This window comes from Pelecanus crispus, chromosome 6, assembly GCF_030463565.1.
Source record: "Pelecanus crispus isolate bPelCri1 chromosome 6, bPelCri1.pri, whole genome shotgun sequence".
Classification (NCBI taxonomy): Eukaryota; Metazoa; Chordata; class Aves; order Pelecaniformes; family Pelecanidae; genus Pelecanus; species Pelecanus crispus.
Window position 1 is genome coordinate 73,833,806 of NC_134648.1, and position 27,984 is coordinate 73,861,789.

General features: G+C 47.4%; 1 protein-coding gene across 1 annotated transcript; it reads left to right on the forward strand.

Annotated features, from left to right (window-relative positions):
• The first annotated feature begins 4,672 nt into the window (after positions 1-4,672).
• Positions 4,673-27,767, forward strand: MIS18BP1 (MIS18 binding protein 1). The gene is made up of 16 exons (XM_075713072.1): positions 4,673-5,192; positions 8,225-8,350; positions 9,476-9,984; positions 11,734-11,810; positions 13,784-13,914; positions 16,394-16,484; positions 16,870-17,033; positions 18,232-18,398; positions 19,356-19,464; positions 20,407-21,274; positions 22,198-22,391; positions 23,659-23,801; positions 25,858-26,006; positions 26,676-26,760; positions 27,361-27,418; positions 27,602-27,767. The coding sequence occupies exons 1-16, from the start codon at positions 4,673-4,675 to the stop codon at positions 27,694-27,696; spliced, it is 3,486 nt and encodes a 1,161-aa protein (XP_075569187.1). The 3' UTR covers positions 27,697-27,767.
• Positions 27,768-27,984: the final 217 nt, after the last annotated feature.

The following is a 27,984-nucleotide window of genomic DNA, read 5'->3' on the forward strand; positions in this document are numbered from 1 at the left end:
GACTCCCTGTCCCCGCAGCTCAGCCATCTCTGTTGACTCCGGCAGGTCTCACAAGGATTTGGGACTTTTAATAATCAGGCTCTCAGAAAACTGAATATTTTCTGTAAAGAGTCTGCCCGTGAAAAATGTTGCTTTAGGACACTTGCTGAGCGCTGTCAGAAGCGGGCAGGAGACAGCACAAAGTTCTCAGAGGGAGAACTTGCCTGCCAAGCCGCAAGATCATTTTTGTCTTGAGGATGCCGTTAATCCACTGAACACCTTCCAACTCTTTGGAAACTGAAGCAAGTTTAGGCAGATTCCACAGCTGACACCTTTACCGCACCCGATTCATTCAACTGCCCCAAGATCATCCTACAAACAAAACAGGAAACTAAAACACAGGCTAGAGATCCGAGATGCAATAAAGTCCACCAGTAATTTGCAGCAGGAAAAAGTTTAATGAGGTTTAATGAAGATTATTCTGTATTTCTGGATTTTAAAGCCAGTAATAAACCATCCTGTATGTACCTATATGTATATATACATACCTATATGTCTATATATATATATGAAATATATGAGTATGTGCTTCTGCCTACCCCCCCCAAACAAAAGATGCAGTAGGGGGGGGTTTCAGCCATACAATTGATTTAAGATCCCAAAAATCTGAATAAAGGATAAACTGAATGATAAAAAAGTATGGAAAATTAAGAAAACAATCCATTTTCTCCCAGAAAAGGGAGTATGCCTTTCATAAAAAAAAAAAAGTGCAGTAAGGGTGGTGCCAGTAAGGTACACAACAGTTAGCCAGGCAGGCACATGGACACGGCCAACAGTTACCAGGTGTTGTGGTTTAAGCCGGCAGGCAGCGAAACACCACACAGCTCTTCCCTCACTCCTCCCCTCCCCACCCACAGTGGGATGGGGGAGAAAATTGGGGGGGGAAAAGTAAAATTCATGGGTTGAGATAAGACAGTTTAATAGGACAGAAGAGGAAGGGAAAATAATAATAATGATGATAGAAGAATATCCAAAGCAAGTGATGCACAATGCAGCTGCTCACCACCTGCTGACCAATGCCCAGCCTGTCCCCAAGCAGCAATCACTGCCCCCCAGCCGACCCCCCCGGTTTCTATACTGCACATGATGCCGTATGGTATGGAATGAAGCATATGGCATGAAGCTGTATGGTATGGAATGGCCCTTGGGGCAGTTTGGGTCAGCTGGCCTGGCTGTGCCCCCTCCCAGCTTCTTGCTGGCAGGGCATGGCAAGCTGAAAAGTCCTTGACTGGTGTACCAACAACTAAAACATCGGTGTGTTATCAACATTATTCTCATCCTAAATCCAAAACACAGCACTGTGCCAACTACTAGGAAGAAAATTAACTCTATCCCAGCCGAAACCAGGACACTAAGCTACCAGAAAATAGCTCCAGAAAGGAAAGGAGCAATAAAAGACTAAGCTTCTTCACAGAGCTGCACAATAACTACAGGAATACAGAATGGAAACCCTGAGGGCAAGAAGACATTTCTTTAATTATCAACAGCAATCTATCTTGGCTGAATAGGATAGAGTGAAAGATATTTAAACAAGCTCCCTCCCTTTGCTCTCTCTCTCTCCCATTGTAACCTTGTTTTGGGAACACAGAGCATTTGGCATTCTCTCAGGGGTGTCGCAGGTGACAAAAGGACTAACAGAATCTGTTTGTCCCCTTGGACTTTCATTCGTTAGGCATCTCTCCAGGACAAAAACATTACACAGAAGAGCGATTGCCACCAAAAAATCAAGCTGTTCCACTCATTCTTTTTACCTTAACAGCTTTCTGTACTTAGTCTGGATTATTCTTTCTTCTCTAGACATCAACCTGTTCTCTCCATTATGGAACAAAGAATCAGCAAACAAGCTTAAAAAGGATTCAAGAAATGCTATTTAGGAAGCTCCGCTGGCATCTGGTAGTATGTACACAAGGGACCCACTTTGCCCTGTTAACAAAGTTTATAATAAGTATGGGCATCTACAACTATCTAAACACCCCCCCTAAGTCTCACAAACCTATCTTTCACTAGAAAGGAGCAACTACCATTCACTCAACTTTCTGTTTTTTTTTTTTTTTCCTCCTGAAAGGAAGAAAAAGTATGATGGCTCTGCAAGTATAACTGAAGCAAACCAAATTTTCCCTGCTTTTGATTACTCAGGCAAAAGCTGATTTGGTAAGTATTTAAGATACTATGGTAGCACTAAGATATCATCAGAGATAAGGAATAAATTGTGGGTTGAACTTTTTTTTTTTTGGCTTTTTAAGAGGAGCTGAACCATTACAGTGCAATACACACCTTTAGAAGCTGCTAATATTACAGCGTATTAAACAGATTGCTCTACTACTTTCAGCTTACCAGCGCTGTGCTAGCCAGGCTGTTTGGACAGTCAGTTATACACAAACCACAATCAGACATGTCACAACTAATGTAAGATGTCAAAATAGCCTTTTCTTGCTGTTCCTGTTTTGACTTTTTCATGCTCTTTTCATTTTCCCCCGTTGCCTTCTCCATTTACCAGCCCCGTTACTTCCCTCAGAGAGCCCGGCTCCACAAACCGCTGCAGGACCGGTGCAGGGAGCCGAGGCCAGCGGCAGACACAAGAGCTACTCCAGCTTGCAGATACCCCTTTCCTGACTGAACGCCTTCTGAAACGCTTCCTCGTGTCCATACACCACTGTGTAACAGGCAGTGCTTGCCCAGCTCACTCACTCACAGATTTTGATCTGTAGCAGCTACTCTTTCTCTTCTTTAACCAGGGAGCAGCTCAGAAGCACGTGAAACCCTCACCAGGAGGCTTCAAGGCCACATAACCTACTCTCCCAAAACATGCTTCTCACTATTTTCTTTATAGCTCATGACCCTGCTCCTGAGGCACACCCACCTTTGATTCTTAACACTGACAACTGTTTTTTCCTCCTCTGCATATGAATTCTTAGAAATTTTGGGTAGCAGCAAGCACAGGATCATTGTCTGCTGTATAATCCGCGCCACTAATTATTGTATGCATTTCCTGTAAGAAGCCCAAAGACTTATAATTACCAAAAAAAAAAAATTATTAAGTTGGAAAATATCAAATAGAACCCCAAAACATCTACTGTATTATTATATATATACACCACATAACTACTTTTTTTTAATTTTAATGTAGCTGTTCTTTATTAATAGGCATTTGGTCAATTACAGTAACACTGGCGTCATTTCTTACCCCAAACGTGAATTTCGAAGCCCACCTACTTGGACTAACCTACACGGCGGGCACAGCTGCTGCACAAGCTGCGTGCTGTGCCTTCCCTTTAGCTGGGAGCGCCAGGCTGCTGGGTAAAGCCGTTCACTGCTGTCACATGTATCGTGCAAGTCACTTCTCTCCCATGTGAGGCATGAGCCCGCCACTGCATCTTTTGGCCGAGACAGACAATACCTTGCGTTTTCAGAGCTCTAATCACAACCTCTATTTAAGCGAGTGGTTACAGACTGGATTCAGTGTTGTCTTTTAGAAAAACCTACACGTAGTTACAGCTCGGGGCACTTTGCAGGCCAGGTCCTAGGAGTAAGCTCTGACACCGCTCGAATGCGCTAGCGAACTCTTCACGCCCATTTTTCTCCGCTTTTACTTCACCTGAACGCAGGAGCAAGGAGCAGGGAGGCCCCCCCGGCCGCGCTCTGCCTTCCGCCCCACCCTGCGGGCTCCGGCCCCGCTCCCCGCGGGGCTGCGGCAACCCCGTCGCGCTGCCAGCGCCCTTTTCCAGGGCGGGCAGAGCCGCGGGCCCGTCACCCCGCCCGGCGAGAGCCGCGGGCCCGTCACCCCGCCCGGCGAGAGCCGCGGGCCCGTCACCCCGCCCGGCGAGAGCCGCGGGCCCGTCACCCCGCCCGGGCGGGCTCGCCCGCCTGACCCTGCGGCTCTCGAACGCCCCCAGGCCGCTGCGGGCAGGCGGCCCGACCGGGCCGGGCCTAGGCCAGAGGCTCCGTGCGGCGCAGGCGCTGCCCGCCCTCCTCTCGCCGGCGGCTCAACCCGGCTGCTGCCTCCTCAACGCTGGGAAACCTCCGCCCGCCCCGCGGGGCCGCTCCCTGTCAGTCTGTCTATCTGTCCGTCCGTCTATCGCCTCAGCCGCCAACGGCCGCCCGCGCCTCAGCAGGCCGCGCCCCCAGGGCGGACCGGACCGCACCACCCCTGCACGGAGAGGGGCGGAGCAGGAGAGCCACGCTGCCACCTCCCTAAATGACGTTCCGCGACTTCCGGTCGGCACCATTTTCCCCCCCCCCTTTCCCCCCCGCTGCCGCCGATGGTTCTTGCTGCCCGGGCGGGCAGTGACGCCAGGTGCCCCCCCTGACCAATCCGGACGCAGCGGCCCGGCTCAAATCCTCTAACAGCTGCGGCGCGCGCGCGCGGGGCCGGGCGCCGCCTGTGCCTGAGGGGCGGGAGAGGGAGAGAGACGGGCACAGAGACAGACAGACAGACGGACGGACGGACAGACAGACCGACAGACAGACAGACCGACCGACCGACCGACCGACCGACCGCTGTGAGGGGCCGGAGGGAGAGAGGCGGCCGTGAGGGCCCGGAGGGAGAGGCCGCCCGGAGGGAGAGGCCGCCGTGAGGGCCCGGAGGGAGAGGCCGCCCTGAGGGCCCGGGGAGGGCCGCGGCGGCCCGATCGCGATGCCCGCCCGAAACCCGGCCGCCGCCCGCCGGCGGGGAGAGCTGCCGTTCCGGTCGGTGTCCCTCAACAGCATCCCCGCGGGCACGCTGACCCCGCTGAAGGAGCTCCTGAGGCGTCAGGGGTCCCCCGGGCTCGCTCCGGCCGCCGCGGAGCCGGCGGGCCGCGGGGAGAGCCGCGCCGGGAGGCCGGCGGCCGGCGAGGAGCTGCGGGATGTCAGAGAGACCCGGGCCGGCCCCGGCCCCGGCCCCGAGCGGCGGCTGAAGCGACGGGCGTGCGAGCCTGCCGCCCTCGAGTCCCCGGCCAAAATCTTCCAGCGGATGAAGGCCAGGGCCGTGCGGCAGAAGCAGGGCTGCGGGCTGCCCGCGGGGAAGGCGCCGCAGAGGAGCGGCGGCAGCGACCTGATCCTGACTCCCACCCCGAATCCCGCGGAGCAGGAGCGAAGGTGTAAGAAGCCTCTGATAGCAGAAGGTCGGCAGGGACCCGCCGAGGCGCCCGCTGGGTGCATCCAGCCGGAGCAAGGTTTGTTCCATTGCTTCTCCGAGAAAACTGTCCCATCTTTAACATTTAGCTCGGTGTGACGTGCGCTGTGTTTCGCTTAGCACTCTTCCAGGGTCTGGAAAAAGCAACCAATGTGTGTTCATAGGTGTAAAAAATATGGTACCAGTGCTGGTTTTCCCAGCTATTAGGGATTTTTTTTTTTTTTTTAATGTTTGCATAGAGGGTTTTTTTAATGCTAAAATGTGTCTGTACCATAGTTGATTTCTCTTACCCTTTTTTTACCTTAGAGGAATCCCTACGACAGTATTTTCTCCTTTTCTTGCTCAGTCTGGCTTTAACTGCTCCCTCTGTTCTGTTTGTGAATGGGACTGATCCTTTGCAACGTCTTGAAAAAGAGAGAATTACACTTTATAAGTTTAAAAAAAAAAATCAAAACAACCAATTACTTTAATTACTCCCTACAGCTCACACAGGAAGGAGAAAGGTTGGTGGAAGAATTGTTTGTGTTTTGAAATCCCAGGGCGCTCCCCTGGGCAGCCTGGCTGATGGCTTTTCCAGTGCATCTTCTGTTTCTGACTAGTTGGCGTAATGTGAACTGGCAAGCACTGTGCCCTCTCCTGTAAAGCTGCTGTAGCCGCTCTGGGCGAGTAGGAATGGCGTTGTGGGTTGTGTCCCAGAGCTGTGTATCTGTACAGGTAACAGATATTTTAAAGAGAGGGCTGTCCTGCAGTGTTATTCTCATGCTATGATCACCTGGAGTGGGAGACCCACTGAAATATTGGCTGGTTTATCAGAAGGGTTGTACTTCATTGCTACATGTGTTCCTGTTTGAAGTACGGTAGTTACAAATCTCCTGTACTAAACTTTTATCCAGTTTTGGGTGGGGGTTAAGACCTACCTGGTTTGTCTGTGTTCATTTTTAGACATAATTGCAGAAAACTAGGCTAACTGCTCAGCACGTCTTGTCTGGCCACTGGCATGGGCAGCTGTATGTTGTTTTCGCTGACGGGGTTATCGAGTTGCTCTCAAAGGAACTTGCAGTTGCGGAGGTGGCAGTGCCCTCATTTTGTGGTTAGATATGAAAAAGTCTTCCTAAATCTTCTTGCTGCAACATGAAACCACGTGTTACTCTTAGTATTTCTGTTGGATACAATAAAAATGAGATTAAAGCATTATTATGGTGACTGGAAAAAGGGAAACATTGCAGCCATTTTTAAAAAGGGTAGAAAGGAGGGCCCTGGGCACTACCGCCCTGTCAGCCTCACCTCTGTGCCTGGGCAGATCATGGAGTAGATTCTCCTAGAAGCTGTGCTAAGGCAAATGGAGGACAGGGAGGTGACTCGAGACAGCCAGCACGGCTTCACCAAGGGCAAGTCCTGCCTGACCAACCCAGTGGCTTTCTATGAAGGAGTGGCTGCATCAGCAGACAAGGGAAAAGCAACAGATGTCATCTATTTGGACTTCTCTAAGGCCTTCGACACAGTCCCCCACAACATCCTTCTCCCTAAATTGGGGAGATATGGGTTTGATGGGTGGACTGTTCGATGGAAAAGGAATTGGCTGGATGGTCGCATCCAGAGGGTCGTGGTCAATGGCTCGATGTCCACATGGAGACCGGTGACAAGTGGGGTCCCTCAGGGGTCTGTACTGGGACCGGTGCTATTTAACATCTTCATCAATGACACAGACAGTGGGATCGAGTGCACCCTCAGCAAGTTTGCAGATGACACCAAGCTGAGTGGTGCGGTTGACACGCCAGAAGGAGCAGATGTCACCCAGAGGGACCTGGGCAAGCTGGGGAGGTGGGGCTGTGTGACCCTCATGAGGTCCAACAAGGCCAAGGGCAAGGTCCTGCACCTGGGACGGGGCAGCCCCCGGTATCAGCACAGGCTGGGGATGGAGGGATGGAGAGCAGCCCTGCGGAGAAGGGCTTGGGGGTGCTGGGGGTGAAAAGCTGGACACGAGCCGGCAATGTGCGCTGGCAGCCCAGAAAGCCAACCCCATCCTGGGCTGCATCCCCACAGCGTGGGCAGCGGGGCGAGGGAGGGGATTCTGCCCCTCTGCCCCGCTCTGGGCAGACCCCCCTGCAGCCCTGCGCCCAGCTCGGGGGCCCTCAGCACAGGACACAGAGCTGCTGGAGCGGGGCCAGGGGAGGCCACAGAAATGCCCCGAGGGCCGGAGCCCCTCTGCTGCGGGGCCAGGCTGGGGGGGCTGGGGGTGCTCAGCCTGGAGAGGAGGGGGCTGCGGGGAGGCCTGAGTGCGGCCTGGCAGTGCTGAGAGGGGCTGCAGGAAGGGGGGGGGGCAAGCTTTAGCAAGGCCTGTTGGGACAGGACAAGGAGTGATGGATTTAAACTAAAGAAAATAGATTTAGACTGGGTATAAGGAAGAAATGTTTCACACTGAGGGCGGTGAGGCGCTGGCACAGGTTGCCCAGAGAGGCGGTGGAGGCCCCGTCCCTGGGAACATCCCAGGCCAGGCTGGACGGGGCTCTGAGCACCCTGGGCTGGTTAAAGCTGTCCCTGGCACTGCAGGGGCTGGGCTGGGTGGGCTCTGAAGGGCCCTGCCCACCCAAACCACTCTGTGATTTTTATAAAAAGTGGAAGCTCCTCAAGTTTTATTTCCTCTTTAACACCGGATTTCTGAAAGGTATATTTTTGGCTTTGCATCATGACATCATAAATTGATAATGATTTTTGATTGAATATCAAAAGGGTTTAGTATTGGTGCTGCTTGTTAGACCTTAATACTATGAGACGCCCCATTTGTACGCACCTCCCGACTCCCCTTGATTCCTGTGGGTTGGGTTACATCCAGACATGCATACACACACCTGAGGGTGTTTCTCACGCGCAGCTGAGGCAACATAACAGCTAACCCCCGATGAAAAGGGAAAGGTCGAATTGCCCATCCATCTTGGGAAAGAAAAGAAAGGTACTGTTGTATAGTGGAGTTTAGTATTGTACGAAGTATGTACTTTGCTTCCCCTGCCCGCCCCCCATGAAAATCTTTTTCTTCCGCAAATTCAAAGATTTTCCTGTATTATTATTTTCCAGAATTACATTGCACTCAGGTTCCTGAGAACCGAACCACAAAAGCACTAGCTGTAGAGCCTCTTGTACTGGAATCCCCTCAGAAGTTCTTCTTGCGTATGAAGCAGAAGTTGCAGAAGCAGCGAAAAGGTACTCGGTAGTGCTCTTAAAAACACTTCAAAAACTTCCTTGACTTGAGGGTTTCTGTTCTCATTTATAATCTCTCACGTGCTTTGGCAGAGTATCATCCTTCTTTCTTTGTAGCCTGCGCACAGTGGAAATTGGAGGAAGAAACCTGCAAATGTGCCTTTTCAGACCTGGAGATGGCGTTGGGCTTGGTTTAGCTATGGTTTAGGGCTGTGGGCTTCTGGCCTTGAAGCTTGACATCCTCAGTCCCTTTGAGTGCGCTGTCTCCTCTGACAACAAAAGCCATCTGCCTCCAGGCTCCTGATGTGGTTAAGAGTTCTTTAGAGAGTAGGTGTAACGCTTTGCCATTTGAATGTGAAACTTAGTGGAAAAATCCTAAGCCTCTTATTTGCTGGCTCTTTGTTTGGTTTGTGTTTTTTTTTTCTATTTCCCCCCCTCCCCCCTTTAGCTTTTAATACATAAAGAGAAAAGGTTTGGTCTGTGAGAACTTCTCGTTTTTTCTTTTTTTCCCATATTGCCATATTGTTACTTGATAGTAACCCTGTATATGCTTCTGTCCTGTAATTCAGTTTTGAAAATGCAGATGAAGAAAATGATGCATGCCAAAGTCTTAGTGGTATTCAACTTCAAGCTGAACTTAATTTATTTGAAAACTCAAACCCCAATGCTTGTAGCTCCCAGCATAGCAGCAGCGTGGCCAGAAGTCCAGATCTTGAAGTCTGGAAAGATGGAAGTATTTGAGATTTTGTTTTTTGTGAAAACAGATTTTTTTTTTTTTTCTGTTACTCTGCAAGGCCGATTCATTAAAGAAAAGATAGGAAGAATGGTAAAGACATACTATTAAAAGATATGGCGTGCAGTAGCTTGTTTTTTGGGGGAAAGTGGGATATCTGTAGGTCTTTAACAGAAGGGGTATTGATCTGGTGGTGAGGAAAAGCTAGTCCAAACAAATTCCAAGAGTGGCTTGCTGTTAACAACTGAAATAGGCAGTGCTTTCACAATTGCTGTAATGCTAATCAGTACAACCTCCTCTTATTAAAAATTGAGCTAACTTTATGAATGTATTTTTATCCGTTCTCAAATATCACTAATTTCTTTGTTATTCCTTTTTGTTTTTTTAATGGGCAGATCCAACACCTTCAAACCCAATCAAGCAGAACGATCCTCCTTCCACAACTACAGAAAAGCCAGTAGTCAAATCTACTTTTGCTGAGCAGCTCAGGAATGGTCCTACAGACTATGCGGCCACCGATAAGGATGATCAGGACAATTTCCTTATGGAATCAATGGATGCTGATGATGAAATGTCTCAAAATACAATGACTAGTTCTGTGAATTTAAACTCCGCTCCTTTTGAAAATGGGGATCAGTTAGAAGAAAGGTGGGGAAATGGAGAAGCAAAATGTACTGAACTTCATCAGGACAGAAGAGAGTTGCAGCCAAGTCATAAGCAAGCTGCTCGTGGAGTAGAAAAGATACTGGAGACTAATTCTGAAAAGCCCTCACAGTGCTTTTGTAGTATTATGCTCTCTTCTCCCAAAATCCACATTCCAAGGAAGCAAAAGCCAAAAGGCGGCTGTGAGGTCCCTTTGGATAAACCTCATACGGATCAAGTTGCTCGCAGAGCAGACAAAGAGGTGAGAGAACTTAATACTTTAGGGCAACTGATACATTCCTGTGGGCTGCTTGTAGCTCATAGTTGCGATTGATTTATTTATTTTCTTGTCAAAAGTAATGAGCATGTGGAAAAGAATAAACTATTATTTTATTAGATTGTACTGGTAAACGCTTTCCCATCAAAATGATTTCTTTTTACCCCGTGCTCCAAGATGACAGTGTTCAGGGTTCTTTGTTGTTGGGTTTTTTTGTATAAAAGGTGGCCTTTTGGTTTGGTATTCACAAGCCACAGTATGGGCTGAAAGAGTTCTCTACGTGAAGGAGCCTCCCACATCATCTCTTTAACACCTCAATTGCCACGTGTTGATACGATGGACGTGAACCAAATCGCTGGCCAATCCAGCTGTTGGCTGCCCACGCAGAGCCAAGGGGGAGGGCTCTTTCCTAGCTGTAGGCTAGGGATGGTTCTAAAGGTAGCTGAATCTGTACGGCTGACAGTGAGGTAAAAGTCTTGGCTTTCCTAAGAATATCCGGGCTTCTGCTGAATTAAGTGGGACAAGAATCTTTTCCTAGGAGACTAGTCTGCAGATCTTGTTTTCAGTTCAATACATGCTTGGCAGTGTTTACAACTTCCTGAATAAACCTTGAGGGAAGTGGTCTATTTTGAAGCGTACCACATCCCTCGGTGATTAGCCTGGGAAATGTAGAAGCATGCCTTCCCAAGGGTCGAGTTTCCTCTGTTCCCTGGAGAAATCTGTGGGATTGCAGTCCTCTTCAAGTTAAGCAAGTTAATGGTTTCGTTCTCCCTCACTGTTGTCGAGCATGTTTTATACGTTTTCCTGTATTTAAAAACAAGAGTTACCTTTATGATGAGCTTTGATTTAGATAAGGAACAGGTATCTGTTAATATTAAAGGTTTGTAGCTGAGCAGAAGATGCTGAAAGAGGTGTTGTTATTGGCCACTACATGTCTGAGCATCCAGTCGGCGCTGGCTGTCCGGGTCGGGTACCTTTCCTCAGCCAGGCTTAGGTCATTGCTGCGATCTCTAGTGAAGTCAAGGCTGATGGGCAAAAGGCAAACAGCATTAAAGAAAAGATCTGGAGTTTATTAACTGAAGTTGTGAGGAGAAATAGTGATAGTTTCAGATGTTAAAAAATCGTTTTCCAAGAAGTTTGTTTCTTTCTTTTTTTAAAACCAAGTAGTATGTTTCACACACAAGTTTTCCAAACTGCAACTCAAGTGCAACTGGCTTGCTGGCTCTTTAATGCAAAATGAAGGTACTGCAGCTGTATGTGTGTCAGTAGTTTGCCGTACCAGATATAGCCATTTTAATGCTGTCTAAATTTTAGCAATAAGGTAGCTAATAAATACAATTTTATTTTCTCACGGGTAACTCTTTTTCTGAATAGTGACAGAGGACAGATAAGGAAGTGTAAGAGGTATGGCATAGCGTTGGTATCTTTTGTGAGGAGCTTTTTGGATTTGCTAGAGGTCTTGGCCAATGGCTTTGTCTTCTGAAAGTCAACATTACATTACTCAAAAGTTTCTGTAATTTAAATTCCTGTCTTCACTTGTGCATTAGACTTCAGCTTGATCATGCTGAAGTGTATACATTTACGTGTATAACGGTTGCTTTCAGTTTTTCTGGTCTGGAGGATGGTGCTTAAATACCTTCTCAAGTCATACAGGAATTAATTTCTATTTTGCTAATGCCTTGGTGATGTTGCATAGCTTAGTCTAACTTAAAAATGCCTTTTTTTTTTTAACAGAAAAATATCTGCCTAACCAGCTGGAGAATTAAGGTGATGGATGGTAACACTGCAATATGTGTTGAAGGAAAACGGAAGTAAGACAAAGTTTTCTGATTTAAATGCAATGTGAAACATGTTGGTGGGCTTTCAGCATCTGAGCTAGAAAGGCTGTACCATCGTTGCCCGGCTGAGTAGCTGTAGCTTTGGGACTTGTATTCTTGGAATATCTTGGTAACTGTTGGAAGCAGTTCCACACACTTCTGCCGTTTTCCTCCACAGCCGCAGGGAACACGGCCCTTTGCTTGCATCCTGACCCTTGTGACAGTGCTTACAACTCTTACCATTTTTTTTAAACATAGTTCTCTGTCTTCTAAGCACGCGGGACCCATTTGCTGCAGAGCCTGCAGAGGGGCAGAGCTGGTGCACGGGGGGACGGGGGGCTGCACGGCTGGAGGCTGAGGAATGCTGGGGGACAAGGAACAGTGGCTGTCCTGGTCAGGTGGCCATGGGAGCTGCGCCTTCACGGAACTTACTCTTAGCCTTTGGTAAACAGACAGTGATGTTACAAACTTCTTTATCAAGGAGGAGGTGAATTCCTTCATCTGTGCAAGAGGTAGAGTGCCTACATACAGGAAGATGCTGGTTAAATAATTATTTCAAAGTCCAGTCCTGAGTTAATGAAGGAGCTTAAGAGGAGTAAAGACAAATGTGTTTGTCTAGTAGATCCCCCAAACTGGTGCTGACCAGGGGGTTATGGGCATCTACTTCATTTCACAAAAAATTCTATTTTGTGGCTGCCCTAAGTCAAACTTGCTGCAGGCTGCTGTCAGCCGTATGTTCCTGCCATATCCTTTGTGATGGCACTATGACCCCTGCAGCTATATGGTGAACCATGGCGGCAGCTGATCCACCTGCAAACTGACTCTGCGGGTTTTCTGGTTATGTTTTTGGTCAGATTTTATTCAAATAGCTGTAAGATCAGGAAACAAGTGTCAGAACAAAGTAGAGATTTAGCTTGCAATAAAGTTGTTTGAAGACATTGTGAGAACATACCCTTGGAGAAGGGTATTCTACTCTTTCTGTAGTTAGTAACTACCTAACGCATAGTTACTTACCTGCTGAAAACTCAGAACCCCACCCGACGGCAGTAGCACTGTGAAAGGAAGTAATTCAGTGTGCTTAGAGGTGTTGGGGGGAGGCTACATCTTCTGTAGTAGGAATTGACATTTGTTTCATGGCTGTATGAAAACAGCTGATCCTCTCACTTTGCACCCTTCACCACTAGCAATTCACTTGTCATTTGTGTTGGTGTGTATCTGATCATGTTGCTTACACATAATAGATTTCATTTGGTTTATGGACCCTCTGAATGGACTTCTGTTAATATTTTGTGACAAGTTATACAGCTGAATGTTTTCACTGTCGTCTTGGGTTTCAGTCCTTAATATTGTTCTGTAGTTCGATCTGTTGTAAGAGTATATTTAGAAAAAAAAAAAAACCAAACCCACAACACACACCCCCAAAATGAAAAAGTGGAGATTTTCTACTTTAATGCTTGGGTTTGTTTTTTATTTCTCATGGAGAAGTCCCTTAATAATTCCTTAACAACTCTAATTTTGGCACATACTAGGGCTCCTTCTTCAGTTGTTCTTGTCTTTCAATAGGAAGGTCAGAAATAAATATAATAATCCTGGGGAAAATACACATTTGACCTGTATAATAGTACTTTTGTAACTTGCGTAACGATATCACTGCAATAATGAACTGAATGGAGTCCTGTAGTCCATTTTGCTTCTGCAGCCTAATGTCAAGCTAATGTTCTGTGACTAACGTTTGCAGTAGCTGACACGTTCATTTTGTCTCCTGTCCAAATATTCGACAAGGCCAGAACTGTTTCTCTTCCAAGCTAAGGAAAGAAAACCTAGCACATCCTGCCGGTGTCTGCATCCCTCATAAAATACGTGACGCTGCCAGTCTCATATGGCATATCAATATTGTCGTTTTAAATTCCGTCTTCTGTGAAAACAATGCTTTATTTCTGTTCTTCATGTTATCTGTCTTTTCTTAGAGACATGAAAGATCTGTGTTGGCACAGTAATGCAATTATGGAACGCATAGCACGCAACCAAGTTAAAACAGCATCTGGCAGTATCTACTTGCTACAGGGAAATATAGATTCAGCTTCGATGAGAAAAGAAGGTGAGGTGATGATTCTTAATGTAACATTATAAGCGGAGGAGGGCTTTAGATTTATGACTGAACATGCTGCTGAAGCAAACATTTTGTCTTATGCTGCTAATTGGGCTTGGTGGGTATTCAGCACGTGCTGGAAAGTGACTCCATCAGATTTCCAGATGCTATCGAATGCTCGCTGTAGCTGGCATTTTGAGGGTGCTGCAGTTACAGAGAGGGCTTTCAGATCATGGGGTTGGCTAATGGTTATGTTCCTTTAAAGAAACTGTTTTTTGCTAAGACTGCCTTTATGCAATTTTGGTCAATGTTTTGGCACTTGAATAGTGCCAAGACATTCAAATGGGGACTGTTTATACACTACTGAAATTACTCCGGTGTTCGCATTCTATCTGTGACTTACTATTCAGTGATTCACCACCAGCTCTGCAACACTGCTTGGCATTTCTGGGGACAGATGAGTTATGGTGTCAGTGCTTTATAATTTAGTGTACTGAACCATCTTTAGCGTCCAAGTGCTACGTTATACCAAATCCAGCAACACTTCCTGCTTCAGATTGTTTTGAAGCATGTGGGATTTTAAAGGAGATTCAATTTTGCACACTAAGTTGAAGTTAGGCTAGGCTTTATTCTATTTTTCTTTCTTCACGTGCATCCTCTGTCATGTTCACTAGTAAATGAGCTGCCATGTTAGTGCTTATGGGCAGCTCTAGGAACCTAAAGATCATCTGTGGCATAGATGGAATAAATGCTTGCCTTAACACAGACGTGCGCGGTGCGCGTGATCACGCTCTTTTTAAAGGAGCATGGATGCACTTTGCTCTCTCAGGCCCAGCACAAGGCATCCAAAGATGTGTCCGTGGCTTTAATTTTTTCTTCTCCTTTGCAGTACTGGGGTGCATTCTGATAAATACCTGACTTGGCTGCTCTCTGACTTGATTTTTTTAATTAGTTCCTCTGCTAAATACTTATACTTGGTTTTATTTTAATATTCTGAGAAGGAAAAGTGACAGCAAGAGACTTATGAGCAGAGTGGCTCAAGTACTATAGGGGTTTCCTAAGCCTAAGAGTTAATGGACTGTGCTGGGTCAATTCCTCTGATCTTTGGATTGAGCACTTAGAGCAAAGCGTCCTTCCTCCTCAGCGTCCCCCTCGCCTCCCAACATCCCCCAACACACAAAAAAACTATCAGAGGGTTGGTGCGGAAAATACCCTGAACAGATTCAATATTGATATGTGAATCAAAAGAGAAGTTAACGACGAGCTAATGTAGGTGGAGGGGAGAAGAAAGGCCAGACCTAAAGTCTAACCTGAGGGCAAGGGAGCTGGGGAGGGGTCTGGAGCACAGGGCTGGTGGGGAGCGGCTGAGGGAGCTGGGGGTGTTCAGCCTGGAGAAGAGGAGGCTGAGGGGAGACCTCATCGCTCTCTACAGCTGCCTGACAGGAGGGGGCAGGGAGGGGGGGGGGGGGGGGTCGGTCTCTTCTCCCACGTAACAAGTGGTAGGATGAGAGGAAATGGGCTCAAGTTGTGCCAGGGGAGGTTTAGATTGGATATTAGGAAGAATTTCTTCATGGGAAGGGTGGTCAAGCGCTGGAACAGGCTGCCCAGGGAAGTGGTTGAGCTCCCATCCCTGGAGGTATTTAAAAGACGTGTAGATGTGGTGCTTAGGGACATGGTTTAGTGGTGGACTTGGCAGTGTGAGGTTTAGGGTTGGACTGGATGATCTTAAAGGTCTTTTCCAACCTAAATGATTCTGTGATTTCCCTAAACCAGTGGCACTGGCAGCCAGGAATGGCTGGGACTGTCAGCAGTGGCACCATCAGTTTGCGAACAACGCTGCACCAGCACAGAGCTACTTGCCTGTGGAAAATATTTGACTGATGTGTACCAATAGTCCAAGTGACAATTTCAGAGACAAAACTAGAGTCATTCTGTTGTATCTGTACTACCCGAAGGGCTTCCCAGGTTTATGATATTGTTGCTAGATACTTGACTGCACCTGATCCTGATGTGGTTGTTCTTTGTCTAAGCCCCATGAACAGTCCGTGTGCTCTTGACTGAACAGCTTCTGTGTCAAGGCAAAATAACGTTTTCTTCCAAGTGGAGTGTCCTCGATATGCTAAGTTCCAAACAGCTTAGACCTACCCGGAGCCTGAAAACCGCAGGCTCTCCGCGGGACTCCTGCACTGCAGAGAAGCCACGTGCCAGTCCGGCTGGATGAACGGGGAAAGCTTATGCTCCCGCTTCCCAGGAGACGAGCACGCTGTCTCTAGACACTGACGTCTGTAACTAACGACCCCTTGGTTGACTTTTCTATGAAGTACGCTGTTCTCTGAAACTGGGGAAACCTGTCTCTCCCTACCAGTGTTTAAAGATGTAGTGAGCTTCTGAGGTACTTACAGAACCGTGATTGTACAGATATTATTTCTACCCGTTCTGGTTAAAAGTATTGCTCAGCTGTTGTTAACTCTACTTTTGTTTCAAACAGGATTTCCCTACCGTTTCATCAAAAGATTTATGTATGGGTTTTCCAAAAAGTGGAAGGAGTACGTCAAGGAGTTTCTTGAGGAAAGGAGGAGGTAATTTCTTTGGAGAATCTGTTTCATTGCAATGTTCTATCAAGTATTTATTGAGATTTTGGTTTTTAAGAATACAATACTAGAGGAGTGTAGAAGATTGTAGGTGCGCGCATGAAGACCGTGTTCCAGGCAAAAGCTGGTCACGGCTTTGGAAGGATACCCCTTCACCTTTCTTCGTTGTACTGCTTTGGTTCTGTTCCGCTTGTTTACGTAGCCTTAAGGACAAGCAGAGGGCTTCGCTGAGGTCGTGGCTCGCACGGCGTCTTACGAGCACAGCTGCACTATGCTGTTGGGCTTTTGCCGAGATGAGGAGACTCCGAGATCACAGAAGTTAATGCCTTGTTAAAGGACAACTTTTTCAGGTGTTTAGTATCTCTTTTCTTAGGAAAGAACAAAAACAAAATACTCGTGAGGACGAAAATGAAGAGAGCGACTCAGCGGTGCGTACGGATGCGTTGAATAATGCAGAAGGCTCAGCAAGAGATGTAAAGAAACCTGCAACCGTAAACACCACCTACGAAGTATTACCGAAGAACGATGAAAACGCTTGTGAGTATTTAATAATCCCTCTCTTTGCAAAAAAGTTAGGGGTGTTTTGAGAGCTGTTTTCCCTGGCAAAAGATAGCTAATGTCTGTATCTTGCTAATTAGGCTGTATGAAGAAGTAACACACTAGGTGGGTGAAGTTTTCTGTTTGTGTTCACTCAGGCCGCAATGGTCAGGAGCCTCGACTTGTTTCTTTATTTCTGGCTGGCTGAGGTGCAGCCGCTACGAGCGCTGAGGTGCTGTCCTGAGGGTCAGCCCTGGGAAGGAAGCGGGGTCTGGTTTGCTCTGTAGCAGCTGAAGGCAGCGTTTATTTGAGCTGTTTATTCTGACAGCAAACTTGACTTGATATTTTTCCAGTTGCTGTTTGGCATAACGTACTCTCCTCTTAGTCTTTCTGGGACGCCCGTGGGCTTTAATACCTCTGTCCAGGCTCCGTCCTCGGGACCCCTCCCCTGCAGCGCCCACCCCCTTTTTTGGCTGGGTTAGTTTTAACTCCCGCCAAGCCCTTGAGCAGGTTTATGGTATGGCACCTTAATGGTTTTGCCACACTTGAGGCACAGAGCGTGATAACGATTGGGGGTGGGTGGAACGGTTGTGGAAACAATTCATTACCTTGGTTTGTTTCTAAAGGAAATGGTTGTAAAGCCGTAACCTATTGATCCACCTGATTTTTCTGTGCCTTGTAATGCAGTCCTAGCTTTGTTACAGACGCTAATACCTTTTGATTTTAACTTTGACTTCTTTTTAATATCTTGTCATAGGTTCCAATAGGGCTTTCGCCAGACTTCATTGTACTATTTAATACTGTAATCAGATTTTCTTGCTAACACTATAAAAGCTGTTTGGTTTTTTTTTTCCCTTCTCATTACAGTGAGGAATTATTCAGTGTGACTTTTCTTTATCATTCTGCTTCCCTATATGACTTTTTACAGTATTCATAACCTACACAAAGTAAAAAGTTCACAACAGTAAATTTTATAATTTGTGAGGATTATTACTTCCATCATGTTAAGGTATGCTTACCTAACCTGAACACTTCTAAAAGAACAATGTGACGTTGTAGTAAGTGTTCTATTTTCCATGTCATCAGTGCAAATGAGCTGGTTTAAATGCAGTATTGCTCCTACGCTTGTGAAGTCTGCAAAGCTGAATTTTCAATACAGTGTTTGGGACAAAACTGTATTTCTTGGCTTTTCTTGTAGATACAACGCCGAAGCACAGTTCCATACTGAATGACTCCAACAGAGTTTACACTCGTAGCGGCCGTCTCGTTAAACCGCCGTTAAACTACTGGTGTGGGCAACGTGAATTTGTTGACCAGAAACTAAATGTTACTATAGAAGAAGGTGGAACAGATTATTTGAGCATGGTAAGATTCTTTTGCACATTGTTACTTAAATGTATCTAAAACGTAATGAACAAACTTTGCTGGGTATCTAACAGAAAGGGTCCAGCTCTTAAAAGTACCTGAAGAGGCAGGAAATCTTGAGGACATGATAAAAACATTTTGAAAGAAACAATCTGTATTACCAGAGAATTGTTGTTGTCTGTCAAATGGGGATAGTGGGGAATTACTTCTAGAAAAATAAGTGGGTTTTTTGAAAGATAAATCTGTCAAACAGGAAGCTGCACCCAGCTACTGGTCTGGGTCACAGAGGTTCCCAAGTAAGGCGTTTTCTGTCACGCTGAGTCCCTGCCGCACCGCAGTGTTTAATCACGCCAGGGTGCCAGTGCTGTGGGTGAGCTTTGTGCTAACCCCTGCTGCTCTCGGCCCTCCCCTTCCGGGCAGGGCTGGGTGTTCATTAGGCCCAGGTGTTTCCTCATCTCTCGTCTCCTGATCCGTCCGGGCCACCCCAGGTTTGACTGAGGTGTGCCGTTCTTATTTACGATGGCACTTCAAGCAACGGATGCTGTTGTGATAACAAGCGAAGGAAAGCGCCGTTCTTTGCGGTAGTTGCGAGCTTTCTTTTCTTTCTCCAAGATTAGTTGGCCTTATGGAACGGGGGCCGCGCTAGCACTTGTCATCAGCTGCGCCACTTGGAGGTGTACGTCCAACGTACCGCCAGCTCAAGCAGTTCTAGGTCTTAGGATTTTAACTTGTGTTTTAGAATATTTAAATTTAAAGGGCGTCTGGCTAAGTTGCTTTGGTTGCATGAATGTGTATAAACGCCTGTGTTCATCAAATAGTATGTTGTAGGTACTGGTCAACGTAGGCGACTTTTAAATCTACCCATCCTGTAAACATTTGGCTTTTTCAGAGCTGGCGTCGGTAGGCTTGATATGTAATCTCTTGCAGAAGCTTAGATTAAATTGTTTTATTTTGAAGATGTTTAGTAATGAAAAATCCCAAAGAAAGACCAGTTCCATCTCTAAGAAGAGTAAAAGAACGGAAGTAATGAAGGCAACAGAAGAAACAGCAAAAAGCCAAAGTAAAGGTAAAAAAAATAATTTTTTTTTTTTTTTTTTTTTTTTAAAGTTATTGACTAGAATCAGTGGGATTGTGGGTTGGGTGCTGGAGCAGCATGGTGATGGCCTATTAATGCAAAGAAATGATCTAAATCTTTTAATGGTGGATTGCTGCTTCTGTGAAGAATTATCAGAGTAGCATTAATGCCCAGCTTCCTAGCTCTACAGCTCCGAATATAAACTACATTTGTAAATCACTTCTTTACGTAATGGGAACGTGCAGATTTCTTTCCGGAAATTGAAATGAAAATATTATGATTTTTTTTAAGTTTCTGCCCCTGTACTTTGGATCTCTCAACTCAGCTATCACATGTGACTTGAGGGAGCCTGAAGAGAAGCGGAGATCACCAGTCCCGTGAACTGGTGGTCTGGCTTTGCTTTTTAGGCTGGATGAATTAAAATAAATGACATGCCTACATAGGCAAAAAAAGCGTATTAACAGTTTTAAAACCTTTTTTTTTTTAAATAAAATTTGGGACATAATAGAACCCTGAAAACAATACAGAGTATAAAGCAGATAACACTAGGTGCTGTTTTTACTCAGTGTGTTTGGTAAAGTTATGGACATCCCTTAACAGAAATGAGTTTATAGTTGTCTGTCAGGTAAATTTTTGGAAATAGCGGATAACCTGTGCTATGGGTCTCTTAAACGGGGAAGGGGCGGGCAGTCCAGAGCGTGACAAAGTGTTTCCTGGCATCACCAATTTCTCTCTTCAACGACATTTTGCTGCGCTTTGGAGGGCAGCAGTTTTTGCTTTTTGTATCCCAGCGTGACCATTCCACAGAGCATCTCCTTGTCCTAAGACCTCCAGTGCTCTCTTTGCGTGGGGAGAGGCTTCTGCAGAGCACGGGGAGCACAGTAATGATTTCCTTTACAATGTGTGATATTATATTGCCATCCTCTCTTTCAGGGGAAAAAAACGAAAAAGGAGCAAGTTCCAAAAGAGAAACCAACCCCCCTGGAAGCAAGGAGGCCAGGCGCTGCATTTCGGATGACGGTGAAAGCACTCATGCAATCAATAGTACAAAAATTAAAACACGGCTTTCTGTTAAGCAGACTGCCTTAAATACTGAAGTACTAAACAAACATAACTACAACAGCACAACCCCAGGAATGACAAAGGAAAAGAGAGGAACAGAAAATGGAGAATTGACAATGTACCAGCAGGCTTACAAGTGCTCTTTAAGGTCAGCCAAACGCCTTCAAGGCAAGCATTTAAGAGAAGAATCGTCAAGCAAAGATGATGAGGAGGAATCCAGTGAAGATATCCCACTGTCTATCAAAAGGAAAAATCAACCTTTATTTAAAAAAGAGACTCAAAACTCTAAATCTGCCTCTAACTGTAAAAGCTCACAGGACGACGCAGACGCGGTGGTGCGTGAACAGCGGATGGCAAAACGCTCTGCCCCCGCCAACGCGCCGCTGAGGCAGAGTGCACCCGCGTCCGGGTCTGATTTACTGGAAGGAAAAACACCTTCTAGTGAGTCCAGTGCTTCCCATCTGCCCGATACGGCAACGAGGACAAGAAGCAGAATCAACCCTCCGCGGTATCTGCTTGAATCTGACACTGAGACAGAAAGCAGTGACGAGGAATTTCAAGTAAAAGAAAAGAATTCAAAAGCACCTGATAAAAACCCGAACTGTAAAGTTTCTAATACTGCCAAGTCTTCAGCAGCAAAAGCGAGAGAACCTGGGAGGGAAAAGGTGCAGAAATCTCTAGAACTTTTTCCGAGGGCAACTGATGGTTGGTCTGAAAAGGAATTACAGAAGCTCTACAGGCAAGTGGTTGCCCGGTCTTCCCAGGGCAAAGATTCCCTCGGACGTCGGGAGGCATAATATACCGAAGGGTTTGCATGGTCCGGATTTGGATTTTTCAGATTCAGTCTCCTTCCACATTATTTTAAAGGTTTCCTTTATGTTTTAATTCCCTCTTACAAAATACATTCTGTTAACAAATTAAATAGTGAAATGAAGGAGACAAATGAGTTAGAGTTATTTTTTTTAAAGTAACTGTAGATGCACGAGCCTACAGCAGCCCCTACCGCTGTCGTCAGCGTAAAGCGAGAGGAACACAGATATTAGCCCAAATTTTGTGAATCTACTCCTCTGTTTTTCAAAAACAGATACTTAATCTTGTTAAAAGTGATAAATGTTCCTATGAGTAAAATTGAAAAACACAAGTAAGTAGATAATATGGTAAAAGCATTCATATTTATGATTTAGACAGTAAATTAGGGGTAGCATATTGTCTCCCCCAATGGAGTAAAATGTTCAACATGACGTGCTTATGTATTTAAGTCTGGTAAAGGGGAGATCAGCTGCAAGAATGTTTAATTAATGCATTCTCCAATTATTTAAGCTACTGGGCAGTATTTAATATATACATTAAGTAATAAAATGACCGTGTTTGGTTTTGTTTCTTTTAGACTAGAAACCTGAACAGGTGTGAGCTCGTGTCTCGGGGGGTGGGGAGGACCTGCTTCAAGTAAGGAAGACATTCATCTTGTAACAGAGCCGTTGGCTGAAATTGTACAAATAAATTTTTGCATGTTTTAAAGCATCTGGACAAGAGACGAGATCCTCTACATCCAACGCGCAGCGTCCTTTCGAGGGAGAGCAGCTGCTCTCTGAGGGTTTTTACTCGGCTGCGTTGCGCGGGTTCTTCCGGGTGACGGAGGTTGTGGCTTTGTTCCCTTGGCAGGGCCATTGCTTCATTTCCGAAGCACAAGAACGGCTTCTGGGTGGAGGTAGCCATGGCGGTGGGGTCTCGCTCTGCTGAAGAATGCCAGCAGAAGTATGTAGAAGAACAACAGGCCAAAGGTTCCAAAACGCATGCCAAGAAGACTGCCACCTCGGGAAAACCAGAGCAGAAAGGTACCGACGTCTTGGTTCTGGGTACACGGCTGTTGTTAAATCATTGTAAATTCAGTATTTACTATGTAATGGGAGATGCAGACATAAACACCCATGGGAGGCCGACAGCGAAAAAGGCCATCTTCTGTAGTTCAAGGGTTTGTTGCAGAGCTTGGAGGATGTCATAAATGACTGAAGTCACGAGAAGAGAAGGGATATTTGTAGAGTTTTCTAGTTTTTGGCACGATGGGAAGACTTAAACTGGCTTTGCCGCCTAAGGGAAAATAGCTATTTCTATTTTAAGAGGCTCTTGAAGCCCAGTAGATAGTGAGCTACTTGCAGAGCTGTCGATCCAAAAAGGGTAACGGGGCGCGCGTAGGCACTAAGGGCCGCGTGGCGCACGAACAGGGAAGGTGCGTTCTCTGGGGTCTGGCACTGAGGTGCCTGTTGCTGTTTTCTGTCCAGCTCCGCAGTCAGTAACTCCTGTGTACGGATAGCAAGTACGCCCTGAAGGGAAAGGCACAAGTTGCTCAGTCCAGGTATTTCACACAGAGGAGGTTACGACGGCTTAGTAAGTGCTGAGGTACGGAAAGCTGTTTGATAGCAACTCCTCTAGCTGGCGGAGACGTGCCGTCGCTCAGCCGTGGAGGCTGAGGCTGTAAGCGTTACGCAGCTGTGGGCACAGATGACTCCGGTGCTGTTTCTCGGTGGTTAAAGCTCTGCGTCAGTCTCCAGTTATTGAAAGCATTAAAATCATTTTTTCGGTCCAAATGAGGCGATGCAGGTTCCTCACCTTTACCGGCCTTCACACGGGAACGCTTGGCTCCGGTTCTGCAGCCTCCGTAACGGAGAGCGGCCCAGATGACCTCAGCAGGTTTCCCTGCCCTTAAAGTCAGTGAACTGCAATGTTGTTCGGACCTGGAAAAGCACCAGACTGAGGGTTCAAGTCTGTGCAGCAGAGCCGAGCACTCTGCGCCTCTTGACACGGTGATAAACCTCAGTGTCTTTTGTCTCTAAAATGCAGACGCATGGATAATTCTGTTAAAATAACGACGAAATAGCTGATGGATGATTGACGCTCGCAATGGCTACGTAGGGCTCTAGAGTAAGCTTCCGATTAAGATGTAGTAGAGAAATTCTTTTTGAAAGCATAAATTGTATAAGAACTCAAAGGATCACAAAGAAGCTATAAGACATTTCCACAAAGGGGAGACTGAAGTGTATCACCAGCATTGATTGCAGTTAGCGAATTTTAAAACCATGCTATGTAACTAATGTCTTGGAACAATTAATATTTTGATTCACATAGATAAGAAAGAGCCGGTTACGATAACTGCCAAAGTGGGAACCTTCAAAAGAAAGCAGCAGATGAGAGATTTCCTAGACCATTTGCCGAAGGACAACCACGACGATATTTTCACCGCGACGCCCTTTCAGAACAGAAGAGTAAAGGTAAATCTGGGAAAACAGTGTACGTGTGCACGTGCTTCCCTGGTTGGTATTTCAGGGGCGCGTGACAAGTCTGCCGGTTCAGTTCCACCAATAAAACCTCGTGGATTTGGGGGGAAAGGCTGGTTTCCTGGGATTTGTTATTGCAACACTTGGATTGCCGGCAGCGAGAACGCGCGGAACGCGGCTCCTGCAGCGGAGGGTTGCCTGAAGGGCTGCGGAGGGCCAGCCTGCGGCAGGGCCGTCCTCTCCGCCTCGCGCGGGAGGCCCCTCCGGCGCCACGAAGTGTCGCTTGCGCCGCGATGCCGCTGGCCTGGGGCCGACCGCCGGATCCTCGTGCTGTGGGGCGGGGTGCTCTCGAAAGTCATGCAGATACTTCACAGGGTTTTTTTTTTTTTCCTTTCTCTCCTCTCGACACATCTCGTGTGTGAAACCCCGCGCCTCTCCGGACTGCCTGGGGGGTTCCCGTTGGGAGTTCTGTCACCCTCTCGCCCTGGCCCTTGCTGTTCACTCGCGCTCTGCCGTTCGTTGCCCTTGGGGCTGATGAGCTGCGCCGTCTCCCTGGCCAGGCTCGCTTTCGGCAACCAGCGCAGGAGGAGTGCCCTCCCTAAGACTCTGTTTTTAAAGAGAAAGCCACTCATTCATCAAAAAAATATTTTTTTTTTTTCCCCCCCGTAGAGAATTTTTGAAGTATATTTCATTATGCGTCTTTCTTTTTGCTGCTATCTGACCAAACTGGCTCTGCCTGGTAAAACTAGCGCCTCGGTTCCCGCGGCGACTCCAAACCGCACCTCTGCGTCTCTTGATAGGTTTGTTCTTTGGTGGGTTTTCATTGTAGCAACAGCGCAGGCCTTATTCTGGCGTGCATCCAGGAGTAGAGTAACGCCACGGCTCACTGGAAAGTCAAAATTTAAGCAGTGGTAACTTCCTGCTTTCTATAAACTGCAGTGTGCTGTGGAGAAATCCCCACGACTAGTACGAGCGCATTGGCTGTGAAAGAATCGGTGCGTCCGTGTCCAAGACACCCTGTTTTTGCAGAGGGGTGCTCCAGGAGACTCCTCTTTTGGTAGGATGCAATTTCAGCCAGTGAGTCAAAAGGGTTCTCCTTTTCTTTTTTTTTTGTCCTTTTTTTTTGTTTTTCTTTCCCCACCCCGCAAAATTCATTTTGCCTAGCCTGGGCTGTGCAACAGAAGCTAGCTCCCTTCTGTCGTGTCTGGCGAGAGGTGCGCCTGCGGAGAGAAACTGTATTTGGGAGTCACGAGTGGATGCCCCTTCCATGAATGAGTCCAGCCCCTCCTTGAACTCGTGCAGAATCTTCACAGCTGCAATTTCTTGTGCTGAGCTCCAGAGCTGGACTGTTTGCTGTGTGAAGAAGCACAATCTTTTATTTGTTCTGAACTTGCATCTGCTGACGAGGTCCTCCTCTTCTCATGGGGAAGAGGCAGTGAACAATCGTCCTGGTCCCCGTTCACCCCTGACGCCAGTTATAGCTCTCCCCCACCCAGGACCTGCTCTGCTTTTGGCCTCTCTGTTGTGTTGCTCCTCCCTGAACCTTGCCAGTTCTCCTCTCCCTCCAGAATGGAAGGACCAGAAGTTCACTGAGCAATCCTGAAATCCTCCTCCTCAGTAGTAACGGTCAGCTTTGAGCTTGTAATTTCAATCAGAAATTATTTTTCGCATGTGTAGTAGCAGCCAAAAAAGGCCAGTAAAACGCTGGGCATCAACAGGAGGAGTGTTAAGAGCAAGACTGAGGCGTCCCTTGGCTGCTGCGTCGAGTCCGTGCATACCGGCGCTCCACGTGCTGTGCGCATCGCTGGCTGCTGCGTCGCAGAGCGACAGCGTGGAGTCAAAAGCACAATGGAAGTGAGCACGGGAATGGAGTGACCGCCTCTTGAGGAGAGACCGGAGGGTCTGGGACGGCTCCCTGCGGGAAAGAGGGGCACAGCCGAGGCTCACGGGGTGGTGAAGAGGCCGTGTGCTGTTGCCACTCGGAGGCAGGCCTGCGAGAAGCCATTTCAGCAGACCTGTGTTCACTGATTCCTCTGATGTGGCTTTGTAGTTGCCAACGTTCTGGGGAAGCCATGATGATGATGACGATGACTTTGCGCTTACGGACAACCCGATCACACCCTCCTCGGCTGTCTTCCCTCTGGTGAAAACCCCTCAGTGTGAGCATATCAGCCCTGGTATGCTGGCACCCATCAACAGGTAGGAACTTGTACCGCTCTCCCTCTGCTAACCCCTTCCTTTCTCCTGTCTCCCGAGACTGGTTTTTGTCTTCTGAGGAAGATCCCTCTTGGAACTGGGAGAGCAGTTCGCTTCCAGGCTTAAGAGCACGCGTAGCGGCCCCTGCAGTCCTTGGGGGATTTGTTTAGGGAAAGCTCTTTCCTTTGAGAGCGCGCCCAGTTGGAGCTGCTCAGCTAAGCGTGGGCAAGGAGAATGCTGCCAGTTGCGTCTCCTCTCGCCCTTGGAGAAGGCAGTGATGGGGGCTTCAGCCTCAGCTGAGGTTTCTCTGCTCATTTTGAGTCTTCAACCCCATAACCCAGTTGCTTCAGGCTTTGCTGAAACTGGCATCATCCTGGAACTGGCAGAGTAACTGGTGCTTCACCTAAGGGACGAGAAGCGAGTGTCATCCGGGGAGACGATGAAGCTCTGTCGATGGGTGCGTTAGGGGTCCCAGCACGTGATCCAGTTAAACACCTCTGTGGTGGTACGCGCCCAGAGCGGCTGTTACGTTTAATTCACCAACAACCGTTTTCAATGGCCACGCCGATTTCCGTTCTGAGTTAGAGCTGTGCGTATCGTGCCATTAGCGGTATCCAGCAGGTTCCGTGGGCGGCACACTGGCGACGCTAACGAGCTTGATTACGTCTACAGGAACGATTACGACAGGCACGTGTTCAGGATGCAGAAGAACACGCAGGGCAGCAGAGGCACCTGGGACAATGTCAAGAAGAAGTCGGTAATGCTGGTTTCCTTGACCGTTGCCTAGTCCCCCCTTAACGATGCGAGGCTGTGCTAAGCAGCAGGCAAAAGAATCCCGGGATCGCAGACTGGCTGTGTGTGTTCAAGAAGGGAAAGGGGAACCCTCCCAAACTTCTGGGTTTTATATCTGCTTCCCTTGGAGAAAAAATCTGTTTGTTAGACAAGAGCTGTTTATTGTCAGGGTTAAATACGCTGCTTTTTTTCAGGAGTTGTAACTGCTTTTGAATGCTGTGACCTTCAGGTACATGAAGTTCCCATTACATTCTTCTGTACAGCGGGAAAGGAAACAGTAATTCTTACCTTGTATCAGAAAGTATCAGAAAGTCCCTGAATTTACCTATTTATTCCTTCAGTATCCTAGGTTTTGTAATTCTTCTGGCTTTCCCATGAAAGGCTGAGATCCCAGGAGCAGAAAAATGGCTTGTGCGTCCCGGTTAGCGAAAGCACTCGTGGCAGTCGAACAGTTTCAATGTTTAGTGAAAACGCAGCGTAGCGGTGGGGCAGCTTCGGGCTTGGGCCGTTCTGTGGTGGTGCTGTCGCAGGGGTCTGAGCGGAGCCTTTTTGTCCTTCCCCTCAGGCTGGAGCTGTGCTTGGTACGCCCGCGTCGCACCGAACCAAGTTCAGTTTTGACAGAAGTAAGTACTCGCCGATTCCGCTGCTTCGCTTCCTCTCACGTCGCTGGTGGGCGTCCGCAATCTTTGTGGATAATAATTTTTCCGCAGTCTGTTTCTCATAAGCGCCTTTGCTTTCGGGACGTTCTGTGCCCGCTTTGCGAGCTCGGGCACACACTGACACCGCCCCCATTTTTCTTGTTGCAGAAGCGGAGCAGACCGCTGTGGTAGGGAAGCTCTTCGTGGCTGAGACACCGGAGTCATCGGATGAAGAACAGGACGCTTGCTATTTTTCTGTGTAATGAACTTTACGGGTTTTATTCGTTCAACACTTGCGTGCCTGTCGTATGAAGCGAAGGAGTTTGGCCGCCCCTGAGGCGGTATTCCTGACGTTAGGAGTGCAGTTTGGAAGCTTCGGCCTGCCGTGTTTTTATATTTTAACACCGTTCTCATCTTGCTGCCTCTCCAGCAACGTTTGTCGTTTTCCATGTGTACCAAGTGGCACTTTCTTACCCCTTTCTGTCACCCTCTTTCTCCTGGGGGAGGGAGAAATGTACTTGGATACCAGTTACTGGCAGGTTTTTATTCAT